Below are 15,235 nucleotides of genomic sequence, written 5' to 3' on the forward strand. Positions count from 1 at the left end.
TCCCCCTGCTTAAGACATGTCCAGGCCCATCTGAAGTTTCTAGAAGCATTTGGATGATCCAGAAGAGGACTGGGAGAATGTCATATGGTCAGATGAAATCAAAATAGAACTTTTTGGTGAACACTCAACTTGTCATGTTTGAAGGAGAAAGAATACTGAGTTGCATCCTAAGAACACCAGACCAACTGTGAAGCATGAGGGTGGAAACATCATGCTTTGGGGCTGTTTTTCTGCAAAGGGAACAAGGCGACTGATCTGTGTAAAGGAAAGAATGAATGAGGCCAAGTATCGTGAGATTTTGAGTGAAAACCTCCTTCCATCAGCGAGGGCATTGAAGATGAAATGTGGCTGGGTCTTTCAGTGACAATGATCCCAAAAACACAGAGCCTGGGCAATGAAGGAGTGGCTTTGTAAGAAGCATTTCAAGGTTTTGGAGTGGCCTAGCCAATCTCGAGATCTCAACCCCATTGAAAATCTTTGGAGGGAGTTAAAAGTCCGTGTTGCCCAGCAACAGCCCCAAAACATCACTGCTCTAGAGGAGATCTGCAGGAGGAAGGGGCCAAACTACAGCAACAGTGAAAACCTTGTGGAGACTTACAGAAAACATTTGACCTCTGTTATTGTCAACAAAGGGTATATAACAAAGTATTAAGATGAAGTTTTGCTATTGACCAAATACTTATTTTCCACAATAATTTGTGATTTTCTTGATTTTTTCCCCCTCATTTTGTCTCTCATAGTTGAAGTGAAACTATGATGAAAACTACAGGCCTCTCTCATCTTTTTAAGTGGGAGAACTTGTACAATTGGTGACTGACTAAATACTTTTTTGCCCCACTGTCTACTCTGTTCTAATACATTCTTAAAACATATTTTTCAGTAAAGTACATTCTCTAAATTGCTTCTTTTCTCCACTGGATCAGCTGTGATGGGACAATATATAAATATTTTTCTACTAATGAGGAAAGTTTATTTGTATCGCACAATTCTGTATCTCGCTTTGCTGATATATTTTCAAATCTCCAGAAAGTCCCTCAAATTGAAGAGTCATTAACTTTTCACTTTTATTAAAACAAATATAAAAAATGCATTTATATAAAACATAATAACATTTAACATAAATATCATTTTTTTCATGTTAAGCAAAATGTAATAAGCAATTATTATTCACTGCAAATACAAAATGCAGAGTATTATGTTCAGTCCACAGAGTAACAGTGTTTTTACCTAATGTTACCTTTTTGTTTGTGGTTGTGTCTGTGTCAGATAAGAACAAAACCCACTACATTTATTGTGTGAAATACAGAAGTTAAGATCAGTCACTAAGAGGAAGTCACTGTTACTCCACTCGACCCAACTCAGAGGAGCTGCAGGTTCTTCAGGACTCGAGCCTGTTCTAGTGGTATATTTTAAGATTAGGATCATTTCGCAAACATTTTTATATTTAATTTTTTATTTATTGCTGTTGCAGATTCTGTCCTTTGGAAATATGTTTATTCAGATGATACTAATCTTACTGCTGAGTTCAGGTGAGTTCAGATTGTTTTAATATTGTTATATGTTAAATGTGAGCACAAAGTAGAGCCTTTTCACCACACAATAATTTAGCTTTATATTGTAAGAATAAACATGACATGAATGATTACATGGTGAACACCTGTGTGTACTCTGCATTTTCAGTTACTGTCATTTTAACCCTGTGCATGTTTTACAGGAGCTGATGGTTGTTTATTTCAGACTGATTTGTCCATTACAACTCCAAGTCCAATGGAGGCTCTGAGTGGCTCCTGTTTGTGGATTCCATGCACCTATAAACCTGTAAATAGAAATGAAGACATAAACACTGCAGACCCTGTGACTGGCATTTGGTTTAAAGGTGGTCGTTGGTCACAGTATAAGTTTTCAGTCAGTGGAGACTCCAGTAAGTCTTATCCCATGAATTTCACTGGGAACCTGAAAAACAAAAACTGCACCACAATGTTTTATAATTTAAGCAAAAGCCACAATGACAAATATTACTTCAGAGTAGAGAACAGTGGTTTTACGGCCACAGCTCGTTGTGACCCTCTTCAAATAAAAGTCAGAGGTAAGACACTTTTACTATTCATTTGGATGTAATGATAAAAACATGCATTAAAACCTTTTGATGTTGATAGATTGTCATTTATTGTCAAATTTGTCATTGAGAAAGCAACCAATAAAATTACATTTAGCCACTTCCTCTGATGTGCACAGACACAGACACAGAAGAATTGTACAGCACATTGATATCCGTTAAAAAAGTGTGTTATTATTGATCTGTAACAGGGCAAAAGATCAAATATGTTTTTATTTTATTTACAGTACATAATTAGCAAAGGAATAAAATTGTTTCTGTAAAACCCAAGACAAACTGAAGAGAACACATTTAATGCATAATCAAACTTTTATTCTTATATTCTAGTATTTCACTGTTTAGGATTTACATTTACACCTGTTATAAACAAGTTTGAATGTTTGAATGACATTTTCACTCTACTTCTGTGCACAGTAAATAGCCTCCACTCCCATCTGACGAGCATCAGCTTAGGTCTTGGTTTATTGCCTTTTTTAGATTGTAATGTTCTCCCCAAATGTTTTTACTCTTCTCAGACTCTCCCTGGAGCCCCACAATAGAAGTCTCTGGTAAACAGACAGAGACAGAGGTGGTGACTATAACCTGCTCAGCTGTCACTCCCTGTCCACACGCCCCTCCTCAGCTCACATGGGACCTCCACCAAGGCACTGCCCACATCACAGAGACCAACGGGACATTTACCACTAAAATCACACAGAACATCACTCTGACAGACGCCCATGATGGACTAATGATAAAGTGTAATGCAGCGTATCCTGTGAGTGGAGGATTCAAAAAAAAGGCCGACAGTAACGTGACTCTCAGTGTCTCATGTGAGTGAAACACACTGATGGATTCAGTCTGTTTACATGGAGATATCATTGCTTTCAATTCAGTTCAGTTTATTTTTGTAAAGCCCAACATCACAACAGCAGTTCTCTCTTAGGGCTACCTTGTCTGAAATGTTCCACAGTATGGCCTTAAACTTTCCTGTGTGTCCTCAGATGGTCCTAAAAACACCTCAGTGGAGGTCAGTCCATCCGGTTCACTGTCAGCAGGTCAGTCAGTGACGCTGAGCTGCTCCAGCAGAGCCAAGCCTCCTGTCCACCACTTCACCTGGTTCAGACACAGCTCACAGGGACCAGCCAATGTCAGCCAGGGACACACGTACAGCTTCAACATCTGTGAAGGAGGAGACTATTACTGTGTGGCCTCAAATACACATGGCAATGGGACGTCTCCAGACATTACACTGCAAATAACTGGTAGGTTTTATCACCTTTGAATTGAAAGGGCCAGACCCTGGTAAAGTTTGAGCATCTTACTGAACACATCCATCACTGCACTGAGGCAGCTCCCATCAAGCATGTGCTGACCTTTGACCCCACAGAAAATAGTGTCTCTGCATCACACAGAGAGGCACAAATGAACGTGGCTAAAACTCATATGTGAATCTAAACTGACTTTTTGTGAGACTTTTCCATAAAGCAAAGATCTATCTGTGTGATTCATGTTTTAAATACAGGAGTCTGGGGCTGTTAACATGGGGACAACAGAGAGGGGCTCCTGTATTTGACTGTCCACTGACTAAGTACTTAATAGCAGCAGGCTACTGTTCAACACACCTGTAAACACAAACGTATTTACTCTCACAAATACTTTAATTTATTTGGGCTTGGAACTAGTATGAACCTAGTATGACCTTAGAGAAAACAATTGTCATGTTTTTGTTTTTTTGTTTCTCCCTCAGCTGCTCCTGGGGTCCCGTTCATAGAAGTCTCTGGTAAACAGACAGAGACAGAGGTGGTGACTATAACCTGCTCAGCTGTCACTCCCTGTCCACACGCCCCTCCTCAGCTCACATGGGACCTCCACCAAGGCACTGCTCACATCACAGAGACCAACGGGACATTTACCACTAAAATCACACAGAACATCACTCTGACAGACGCCCATGATGGACTAATGATAAAGTGTAATGCAGCGTATCCTGTGAGTGGAGGATTCAAAGCAACAGAAAATACCATCACTCTCAATGTTACATGTAAGTCTATTATTTAGTGTCACTATAGCAACTGCTGAGACAGGATGGAGTTTGTTTGAGTTTAAATTTAAAGAGGCGCTGCATGATGGTCTAGGGGTTGGGTCACACATATGTTCACATTTCACAGTACAAATATTTGGTCTGCATTTAATTGTAAAGCATTTTATTGTCCATTTATCAGGAAGTGTGCAGTTAGCATACTAAGTGTTGCTAAATTTACCATCACAGTAATTAGGATGCTCAGAATGCTTAAGGTAAGTGAGGAATAACTATAGATCACTGTAAATCTTTTAAAATGAATTGGTTTGGTTTTTCACTTTTTTAAATCAGATACAACACCTTTAAAGACTTTACTTTAGGAATCCAATAAAACAAATTTTATATGATCTTAATAGTGGTCAGTTTTAATGTTAATATAGCCACTGACTCCGTGTGTCCTCAGATGGTCCTAAAAACACCTCAGTGGAGGTCAGTCCGTCCGGTTCACTGTCAGCAGGTCAGTCAGTGACGCTGAGCTGCTCCAGCAGAGCCAAGCCTCCTGTCCACCACTTCACCTGGTTCAGACACAGCTCACAGGGACCAGCCAATGTCAGCCAGGGACACACGTACAGCTTCAACCTCACTGAAGAGGGACAGTACTATTGTGTGGCCTCAAATACACTTGGAAATGAATCATCTCCAGCCGTTACACTGAGTATAACAGGTATGTCACCCTAAAGTGCAGTATTGTAATGACTGGAAACTATTTTAAACTCACCAGGCATTCTTGAAGTTTACTTTAATTAAGAGAAAAAATGTTACCTAAAACCAATGTAGTCCAGAGTAACATAAAAGTAACAACTTAAACCTGATTTTAACACATATGTCAAAAGTCTCCAAGGTTGTTCCACCACTTAATGGGCAATGATTCTGGTGTTTTTGTCCTGAATTCAATGAGTTTTCACATGTGATCACAGTGAACAAGAGGGGTCCCTAAATGCATTCTTGTGGGTCTCCTGTATATTTTCATAATGACAATGCACTATTTGTCTGTCTAATTCTGTCACTAAAAGGCTCTTTTAGTGGTGATCTGTCATGGGAGGTCATTCTTGGAGCAGTTATTGGAGTTCTGGTGGTCATCTGCTTGGGTCTGTTTGTCTGGTGCGTAAACTTAAGAGACTAACTATTGTTTACAGTTTTCTGTTTGCATAGGATTGTTTAGTGTGATGTGACTTCCGGGTTCGAAACGCTTCAGTTGATTTAAAACAATAGACAACGGACATTTCCTGTTTTTTTAGTGATGGAACATTTGGCTTTGTAAAAGGATTGTAAACGTTTAATTCTAACAAGGTTATAAGTGTGGCAGAAAGTGTACAAGGTAAAAGAAGCTAGACTCTGCCTTTGAACTCAATATGACTTGTAATTATCAAAACTTAGACCCCTCCTCATTTTATTATAACCCTACAGAATGTTGTAATGTCTCCTGAAACCCTACAATACTGATGATTCTTGTTCAGGTCTTAGAATGGTTTGTTCTTTATGATCCAAGGACAAGTCCCCACAGACTGTGGACTTGTCTGATGGATCAAATGTAGAGATGGAATTTCCCCACAAGGACAATTAGGTCTAGTTTGACATTTAAATATTGAAATTCCTCACTTTAGTTTTGTGTCCTGTGTAACTTTTCTGGTGGAGGTTACAGTACTGCTTGTTTCCATGGAGACCACTTCCCTTTAACCTCCCTGTAAACAAATTAGTCCAATGCCTTTGATACATGCTACTTTATTGCTCTTTTTCAGGTGTTTCAAAATAAAATGCCAGAGTCCTAAAGGCACACAGGTAAAACATATCAAATACACTGCTTATCAAAATTTTAAGATTAGTTGAAAAATTGCAAGAATTCACATTTTGCACTGTTGGATCTTAAGAAGGTTCTAAGTAGAGCTTCAAAACGCAAAAAGAACAAATGGGACTTTCAAAAAGGACTCAGTAATGAGTAGCTGTGCCATTCTTGCTAATCACCTCAGAAATTGTTTCGACATGTTTGATGCGAGTGTTTCCAGGAGGCGCGTGGGAATGTGACTCCAAGTGGTGAAGATGCTTCATGGAGGCATCCACTGTCTGGAACTGGTGTTCATTTTTGTTAACTCCCTTTGCCATTCAACCTCAAACGTTCTCAGTTGGATTTAGATCAGGGGAACAGGATGGTTGAAAAGAGTTATGTTATTTCTCTCGAAGAAGTCCTTTGTCAGGCAGCATTGTGAACTGCAGCATTGTCCTGTTGAAAAACCCAGTCATTACCTCACAGACGATGGTCTTCAGTCATGAGGGACGCCCCCTGCAACATCTCCACAGCCAGCGGTCGTTTGACGCCTTTGCACAACCTGAAGCTCCATTGTTCCACTGAAGCAAAAAGTCAGATCATGATGGCGCCCCCTGCACTGTGCCGTGTGGAAAACATCTCAGGTGGGATCTCCTTGTCATGCCGGTAACTTTGGAAGCCATCAGGACCATTAAGGTTAAATTTTTTTTCTCATCAGAGAATAAAACTTTCTTCCACCTTTCAGTGTCCCATGTTTGGTGCTTTTGTGCAAACTCCAAATGGGCAATTTTGTGCTGATGAAGGAGACGAGGTCTTTGAAGACGTTTTTTTTGTTTTAAAACACTTCTCTTGCAGATGTCGTCTAATGGACCAAGGATCGTCCTGTGTCTCGAGCCAATCGGATCCTCCGGCTCAGGGTCGATGAAATTTTTTTGGGTCTACCACTTGACTTTTTTCCCATAACCCTCAGGATCTTTTAAAAATTTTAAAATGACTGTCTTACTGCGTCCAACCTCAGCACCAATGGCACGCTGCGAGAGGCTGATGCCGCTCAACAATCTGACCACGTTCAAAGAGAGAAAGATTTTTTGCCTTTGCTATCAGGAGGTCGAGAAAGTTGGAGATCTGACAGAAAATGACACTGAATCCATATTTTTGCGAAGATTGGGCTTTTAAAGTCTTAAACGTTTGATCAGCTGATGAACAGCCAATTTCATTTTTTTTTGTCTCACTCCCATTTATTCTTTTTGCGTTCTGAAGCACTACGTAGAACCTTCTTAAAATCCAACATTGCAAAATGTGAATTCTTGCAATTTTTCAAATGGTAATTTTGATCAGGAGTGTACCTCAAGGGAGATGAAACAAACGTAAAACACTTTTTGTCTGTTACAGCAAGAAACATTCGTACAAGGAGTGGAAGATACCATCCATTATGGAGAAATTAACTTCTCCAACTTCAAACATTCTTCAAATATTAATCCAGACGATGAACCACAAGAGCAAACAGTCTACTCCCAGGTCAATATGTCCCAGGCTAAAACCACAGAAGAAGAAACCGTCCATTATGGGGAGCTTGACTTTTCTAAGTTGAGTCCTAAAGACGTCCCAAGCACAGAACAAGAGGACACTGTGTACTCCCAGGTTCAAGTATCAAAGCCAGACACCAGCGGGCAGGTTCAAGATGATTTTGAAAGCCTTTATGCAAAAGTAAAGAAGAAATAATATTACATTTACTCAAAACAATCACATTCTGTTCAAAGTGTGTGTGTGTGTGTGCGTGTGTGCGTGTGTGTGTGTGTGTGTGATGGTTGGGCTGGTGTCTTAGTGCTAATAGTAAACACTGTCATCTGCTGGTGGACTCACTTCAGTTCTGTCAGATAAAACACGACATCTTCATTTCTTATGTATTTAAATATATTATTGTTTCTTAAAGCTGTGGTAAATTGAGCCGTACACACATCAGTTTGTTTTCTTTTATTATTTTTGGATTCATTTGTTTGTCTGCTTCTGTTTCACTGTTGATTTTCTAACTTTCTGTTGGTTAAATTAATTCTCATGTTCAACACTAAGAGGCGACACAGTATGGCGTAAGGATACGGTGTAAACGTGAGTGTGTTTTGTAAATAATGTGTAATATGTATAAATAATGTAAAGTATAATGTGATACTGAGCCCACAGAGTAAATGTAGTGGCTTAAATGGCTCATGGTGCTTCTTCCTTTGCTGCACAGACTGATTCATGTCAGCAGGTTACATTTTGATGTTTTATACTTAAGATGCAAAGTGAGTCCGCTCTAAGTGTCTTGGTGGCTGCAGGGGTGTTATTTGTGTTGTGGAATTGATGCCATTTTTAATACCCTGAACCTTGTCATTAAAGAATAGTGTCATTAGATACACTACCTGGCCAAAAAAAAAAAAAAAAGGTCCCACACTCTAATATTTGGTTGTTCCCTTGTCTTTGATTACGTCACACATTCCCTGTGGCATTGTTTTTGTTTTTTTTGTTTGCCAATTTTTCATCAACATGTTTCATTGATGATGGTCGAGTCTGACGCTGCAGCTTCTCCAGCTCATCCCAAAGATTCTCAATGGGGTTAAGGTCTGGACTCTGTGGTGGACGATCCATGTGTGAAAATGATGTCTCTGTACCTCCCTCTCTCTGTCTCTCTCTTTCTGCTTCTCCCTCTCTCTGCTTCTATTTCCCTCTTTCTCTCTCCCTCTCTGTGCATCTTTATCTGTGTCTCTCTCTTTCTGCTTCTACCGCTCTCTGCTTCTCTTTCTCTCTCTGCCTCCCTTTCTCTCCCTCTCTGCTTTTATTTCTCTCTCCCTCCCTCCCCACTCCCTCCTCCCTCCCTCAACCTCCTTCTCTCGCTCACTGTCTGTCTCTCACTCTCTCTGTTTTCTCTCTCCCTGTCTCTCTCTCTGCTTTCGTTCTCTCTGTTTCTCTGTCTGTTTTCTCTCTGTCTCTCTCTGTTTTCTCTCTCTGTTTTCTCTCTCTGTTTTCTCTCCCTCTTTTCTCACCCTCTGTGTCTCTGTCTCTCTGTTTCTCTCTCTGTTTTCTCTCTCTCTGTCACATTTTAACCTTTATCGGAGCAATGGTGTCCAGAACATTCAAAACACTCGAAGTCACAGAGTTCAACAAATCATCAACGTTAGAACATGAGGCATTTTCAAAGTGTTTCCATGAACAGTGCACCACCTGTTTTATCATTTATGTGTCTCCTACGAACAACTGCAGGACCAGCCGCTGGGAATCCTTCACTTGTGAAGGTGGTGGTGCTGCTGACTTGTTCTCTAGGGGAGGTGGTGGTGCTGCTGACTTGTTCTCTGGGGGAGGTGGTGGTGCTGCTGACTTGTTCTCTAGGGGAGGTGGTGGTGCTGCTGACTTGTTCTCTGGAGGAAATAGTTGTGGTGTGGGTTGTGACTCCTTTGCTGGGGGAGATGATTGTGCTAGTTGTGGTGCTGCTGGTGGTGAGGAGGCAGTTGTAGTTGTGGTTGTAGTTGTGGTGGTGCTGGTGGTGCTGGTGGTGCTGGTGGTGAGGCGGCGGTTGTAGTTGTGGTGGTGCTGGTTGTAGTTGTGGTGGTGCTGGTGGTGCTGACACATTGGCTCGGTCTCTTTTTCCTCTGGCCCAGGACCCTGTCCAGGCTGGTGCCTCAGAGGGTGGAGGAGGTTCTCCGTCAGCACTCCACCTCTGCTCAGGTGGAGGCCATTTCCCTTGAACAGATCCTTTCGTTTCCAGATTAGATCAAAGTTCTCACTGTGGTGCCTCCTCTGAACGCACATGTGTTGAACAGCCGTGTGTTCAGCTGAAGCAGACGGTAAATGTGTTCATCTTCTGTCCATGTGAGAAACACCAACCTCATCTTTATCAACCTCCTTCATCAAACTTAAACTTCATTGCTCTTGTTTTGTGACAAAAATACATTTTCTTTGTATATTAACATCAGTCTGTGTCAGTGGTAAAAATCTGTTTATAATCTGTGTTTTGGGTGATGTAACTATATTAACGTTGTCTCTTATCACTTGTTGCGTTGGTTTGGCTTTTTATTTTATTTTTTTCAGTAGTCCACATACATTTTCTCCACTGAGCCAAAATAGATTTTGTTTGAATGTTTTTTTTTCCTCTATCTTCCTTTATTGCTGTGGCAGATTAAGGTTAAAATGCATTTATATGAAACACAGTTGTATTTAAAGCTGCCGTCTGTGTTGAGGCTCAGCTGTGGTCGTCTTCTGTTGGATCAAATCTGACACACGATTACACAGCAGATAGATTAGTGGTGTTATATGGGAACACAACAGGACTGGATCAGTTATGTTAAAGCTACAATTTGTAACTTTAACATAAAGTGAATTTTTCCATATCAGTGAAACTAATAACAAACAATTACAAATATCAGAGAGCATTATATTGAGTGTTTTTACCTAACGTTACCTTTTTGTTTGTGTCTGTCTGTCAGGCAACCACAAAACACACTGCAATTATTACAGAAATATAGAAGTTAAGATCAGTCACGAAGAGGAAGTCACTGTTACTCCACTCGACCCAACTCAGAGGAGCTGCAGGTTCTTCAGGACTCAAGCCTTTTAAAAGAGTTCATTTTTATCACAGACTCTGTCCTTTGGAAATATGTTTATTCAGATGATACTAATCTTACTGCTGAGTTCAGGTGAGTTCAGATTGTTTTAATATTGTTATATGTTAAATGTGAGCACAAAGTGGAGCCTTTTCACCACACAATAATTTAGCTTTATATTGTAAGAATAAACATGACATGAATGATTACATGGTGAACACCTGTGTCTACTCTGCATTTTCTGTTACTGTCATTTTAACCCTGTGCATGTTTTACAGGAGCTGATGGTTGTGGTAAAATAAATAATTTGAACTTTACAACTCCAAATCCAATGCAGGCTCTGAGTGGCTCCTGTTTGTGGATCCCATGCACCTATAAACCTGTAAATACAAATGAAGACATAAACACTGCAGACCCTGTCACTGGCTTTTGGTTTAAAGGTGTTAATGATAAAAAGGAAACAAAGTATGCGTTTTCAGTCAGTGGAGACTCCAGTAAGTCTTATCCCATGAATATCACTGGGAACCTGAAAAACAAAAGCTGCACCACAATGTTTTATAATTTAAACAAAACCCACGATGACAAATATTACTTCAGAGTAGAGAACAGTGGTTTTAGGACCACAGCTGCTTGTGACTCTCTTCAAATAAAAGTCAGAGGTAAGAAACTTTTACTATTTATTCAAAGGTTAATTATGACACATGTATTAAAACCTTTTGATGTTATGTCTTTATTTTATACACATTACCTAATTTACAAAGGGACAAACTAGTTTGTGCAAAACCCAAGACCCATTGAATATTCTACTGTCTGAATTTTAATCAAACTTTTATTCTTATATTCTGTGTATTTCACTGTTTAGGATTTACATTCAATCAGCTCCAATGTTTGTTTCTACAGTTTCATCTCTGAATAGCAGTTTGTTTTACAATCAAACAGTATTTTGTTGACACAGGTTTATATTCAAAGGGACAAACTGCTTTTCCACATTAGTTTTGTCATCAGGTTCTAACATACACCTGTTATAAACAAGTTTGAATGTTTGAATGACATTTTCACTCTACTTCTGTGCACAGTAAATAGCCTCCACTCCCATCTGATGAGCATCAGCTTAGGTCTTGGTTTATTGCCTTTTTTAGATTGTAATGTTCTCCCCAAATGTTTTTACTCTTCTCAGACTCTCCCTGGAGCCCCACAATAGAAGTCTCTGGTAAACAGACAGAGACAGAGGTGGTGACTATAACCTGCTCAGCTGTCACTCCCTGTCCACACGCCCCTCCTCAGCTCACATGGGACCTCCACCAAGGCACTGCCCACATCACAGAGACCAACGGGACATTTACCACTAAAATCACACAGAACATCACTCTGACAGACGCCCATGATGGACTAATGATAAAGTGTAATGCAGCGTATCCTGTGAGTGGAGGATTCAAAATGGCCGACAGTAAAGTGACTCTCAGTGTCTCATGTGAGTGAAACACACTGATGGATTCAGTCTGTTTACACTGAGATATTACTGCTGTGCCTGAATTGTTCCACATTATGGCATTAAACTTCCCTGTGTGTCCTCAGATGGTCCTAAAAACACCTCAGTGGAGGTCAGTCCGTCCGGTTCACTGTCAGCAGGTCAGTCAGTGACGCTGAGCTGCTCCAGCAGAGCCAAGCCTCCTGTCCACCACTTCACCTGGTTCAGACACAGCTCACAGGGACCAGCCAATGTCAGCCAGGGACACACGTACAGCTTCAACCTCACTGAAGAGGGACAGTACTATTGTGTGGCCTCAAATACACTCGGAAACCAATCATCTCCAGTCATTACACTGAGTATAACAGGTATGTCACCCTAAAGTGCAGTATTCTCTGAACGTTTTTTACCCAGTACCAGTGTTTGGCATCTAAATATTCAATATAAGGCACTAATGAATAGGTTAGGATGAGATAAACTTTATTTGTCCCACACTGGGGAAATTCCAGATGGGTGATTTTGTCCTTTGTCACAGGCTGCAGGTGTGAACCAGAGAGGTGCCATTAGATTACCCTCTGTGGCATTACATAATACACAGAGTTACTCATTTACACATGTGTGAGGCTTTTTCAGAATAAAACCAGTTGTGGCTCTTTACAGTTATTAGAATATTAAAATGCTAATTACAGAAGAACAGGAGATGAAACAGAAGTTCATTCAGTCTGTATCTTTACCTTTGTCAGAGTCTGGACCCAGTGTTGTGACTTGGATTGGCCCATACAACATAGTGAAGCTCTGTGGGATTATACTGCTCTACAGCTCCCTGCTCCTTCTGGAATGGTGAGACCAAAATGTATATTCTAATAAGTTATTGTTTCCAGATATTAGACCTGTATTATATCAGTTTAAAGTGTAGACAATATTTGTTTTGCTTTTACTTTCTAACTATCTTATTTAGTGAAGCTGGATTTTTACAAACTTGTTTTTTTTACTTAAGTATGAGTACGAGGATAAAAAGTCATATTAAAGATGCACTGTGTAACTTTTCTGGTGGGGGTCTGACTTGTCTTCATGAAGAAGCTTTTAATTTGCCTGGAATGTTCCACACTATGGCATTAAATATGTCTTGTCTTGCGTTTATTCAATTACAGGTGTTGTTTTTACATTCTTACTGTGAGGGGGTCACTTCTCCACAGATCTGACCTGTAACTTGGTCTGGGTGGTGTCACCTGCTTGTCTCCATGGAAATAGATGAGTTTATAGTTTAATGTTTATTGTGGAACATTCGAGGCAAAGAAATAACATCACCAAAAAGTGCCACAGTGTCCCTTTAAGATGAACATGTGCAGCACATTAATAAGTGAGTAGAGGCCACGAGTGAGTAAAAAAGTCAAACTGATTCCTGTTATTTATTTTCAGCTGGTTTAGATCAACTTGTGTCAAGAAACAGGAACAGGTAAAAGTTTTATGAATACACTTTTGTCACTCTGTTTAACTCTGTGTGTCGTCTTATCCACAGAGCCCAGAGGCAGCAGCACATGTCAATCGTGTCATTGAAAATCAAGATTAAAACCATTTGTGTTTAGTGTTTCCTGCTTATGTTGTATTTGATCAGATACCTGCAAAACAACAAATACTAGAGCCGCTTTATATTGAATATTAATTATGCATTTATACGGCAGCAAGTGAATGAATCTTTGTGTTCGGTCTATGTTTGACTTTTATGTTTGTTTTTATTTAATTTATTTTTATCAGGAAGTTCCATTGAGGTTGATCTTAATTGCAAGGGAGTCCTGAGTACAGTTAAACAAGCAACATTTAAAATTAATAAAATACATAATAAAATGGACACTTAAATATTTACTGAACCTGTGGTCCACAGGTTTTAGTTGAAACAATTAAAACGATCTGAAGAGGTGACAGATATGGTGTGTTTAAATTCACTTAAACTCACAATCCAAGACCAGTTTTCTTTTGCTCTGTGTACATTTGTGGTTTTGCTGAGGTCAGTTCCTCCTGAGACCTGGTATAGTTATGATGAAAATTGAATTGAATCAGGAGCTGAGATACTGTGGAAGTTTTACCAGTATAACTTTGTAAATGAAGATGTGGGTGTGTAGAAGTCTGCAGGTCTGCAGTGAGGTCCAGCCCAGTCTGCTGTACAGATCACAGCGGTGAGGACAGTAACTGTCAAAAGGAATAAAACAGAAAGTCCTGCGGTGAATCGTATCAAGATTTATAAGGTATTTGCTGCGTGACCATAAATAATGTCACCATAATCCAGTTGTAAGGTATTTTTTAACAATGTAATACTACCCCAGATGCCTGTAGCCCCATTCACCAAAGACCCCCACCCTGAGAAAATCATAAAGCAATCTGCAGCACTGGGGCCAAGAAGATAACATCTATGATCAGGGCCACTTCCTCTCTGTGGCCCTGTTCACCAAGGACTGAGTGCCCCCATCCTGTGAGGGTCATAAAACAATGAGATTGATTGACTTAAAAACACACATTGTGGGATTTTGCCAAAAGGTTTTTAACCTCCTGAGACCCGAGCTTTAATCAAATAAAATAATAAAAAAATAAGTAAATAAAATTAAAAAAAAATAAAAATACAATAAAAAAATAATAAAAACAAATAAAAATAAAATAATTAAATAAAAAATAAAATAAAAATAAACAAAAAAATAAATATTCTAAACTCTTAGAAATATTCAAAATTGAACATTCTCTTATTGCTGTTCTTCTAAAAATTTGCACTGTGGCCTAAACAATCCAAAATGTGTTGTTCACAGATGAGGACGTCAGGTCTCAGGAGGTTAATGTGTAACCACATGTTGCCGAGAGGAAGACCCGCCTCACACACTGGGAGGCCTATAAAAGCTGGAAACACAAACATCTCAGGACTCTCTTCCTATCCTTTCCTGAGAGTCCGGTGCTTCATTGTTAACTTTACCTGTGATGAACTCATTAAACCCTTCTGACTTATATTTCAGTCTCTTAGTCCTCTTTGACGCTTGCATCAGAAATGAACACAGTGAAGAAAAGACTGTAGATTGAATTAATGTTTCCTATTTTATATAAAACACAGACTTTATTCCGATAAAAGAAAACGCTTTTTGAAAAGGTTGTCGCTGTGTGTTTAAAAAAATACTCCAACCAATACTGAGGTATTTATGAGCCTCTGACATGAGAGATGGTGAAGTGCATGGTTTTAGTTTTTGACAAATTTAAGATCAGTTTTAGATTTATT

General features: G+C 39.6%; 1 protein-coding gene across 1 annotated transcript; it reads left to right on the forward strand.

Moving 5' to 3' along the window:
• The first annotated feature begins 1,489 nt into the window (after window positions 1-1,489).
• Window positions 1,490-13,622, forward strand: LOC117388117 (B-cell receptor CD22-like). Its single transcript, XM_033985589.2, has 16 exons — window positions 1,490-1,529; window positions 1,715-2,086; window positions 2,632-2,928; window positions 3,100-3,360; window positions 3,846-4,139; window positions 4,582-4,842; window positions 6,441-6,584; window positions 6,959-7,056; window positions 7,333-7,581; window positions 9,573-9,639; window positions 10,793-11,173; window positions 11,692-11,985; window positions 12,090-12,350; window positions 12,726-12,822; window positions 13,402-13,438; window positions 13,502-13,622. The coding sequence occupies exons 1-16, from the start codon at window positions 1,490-1,492 to the stop codon at window positions 13,550-13,552; spliced, it is 3,204 nt and encodes a 1,067-aa protein (XP_033841480.2). The 3' UTR covers window positions 13,553-13,622.
• The last annotated feature ends 1,613 nt before the right edge of the window (window positions 13,623-15,235 follow it).

The sequence above is a fragment of the Periophthalmus magnuspinnatus genome, chromosome 20 (assembly GCF_009829125.3).
Source record: "Periophthalmus magnuspinnatus isolate fPerMag1 chromosome 20, fPerMag1.2.pri, whole genome shotgun sequence".
NCBI classification, from domain to species: domain Eukaryota; kingdom Metazoa; phylum Chordata; class Actinopteri; order Gobiiformes; family Gobiidae; genus Periophthalmus; species Periophthalmus magnuspinnatus.

Bases quoted from the DNA above. Each gene is read 5' to 3' on its own strand.
- LOC117388117 (XM_033985589.2), top strand. From the start codon at position 1,490: ATGTTTATTCAGATGATACTAATCTTACTGCTGAGTTCAG. The intron at 1,530-1,714 runs GTGAGTTCAGAT...CATGTTTTACAG, and splicing joins AATCTTACTGCTGAGTTCAG to GAGCTGATGGTTGTTTATTT. The intron at 12,351-12,725 runs GTATGTCACCCT...TACCTTTGTCAG, and splicing joins CATTACACTGAGTATAACAG to AGTCTGGACCCAGTGTTGTG.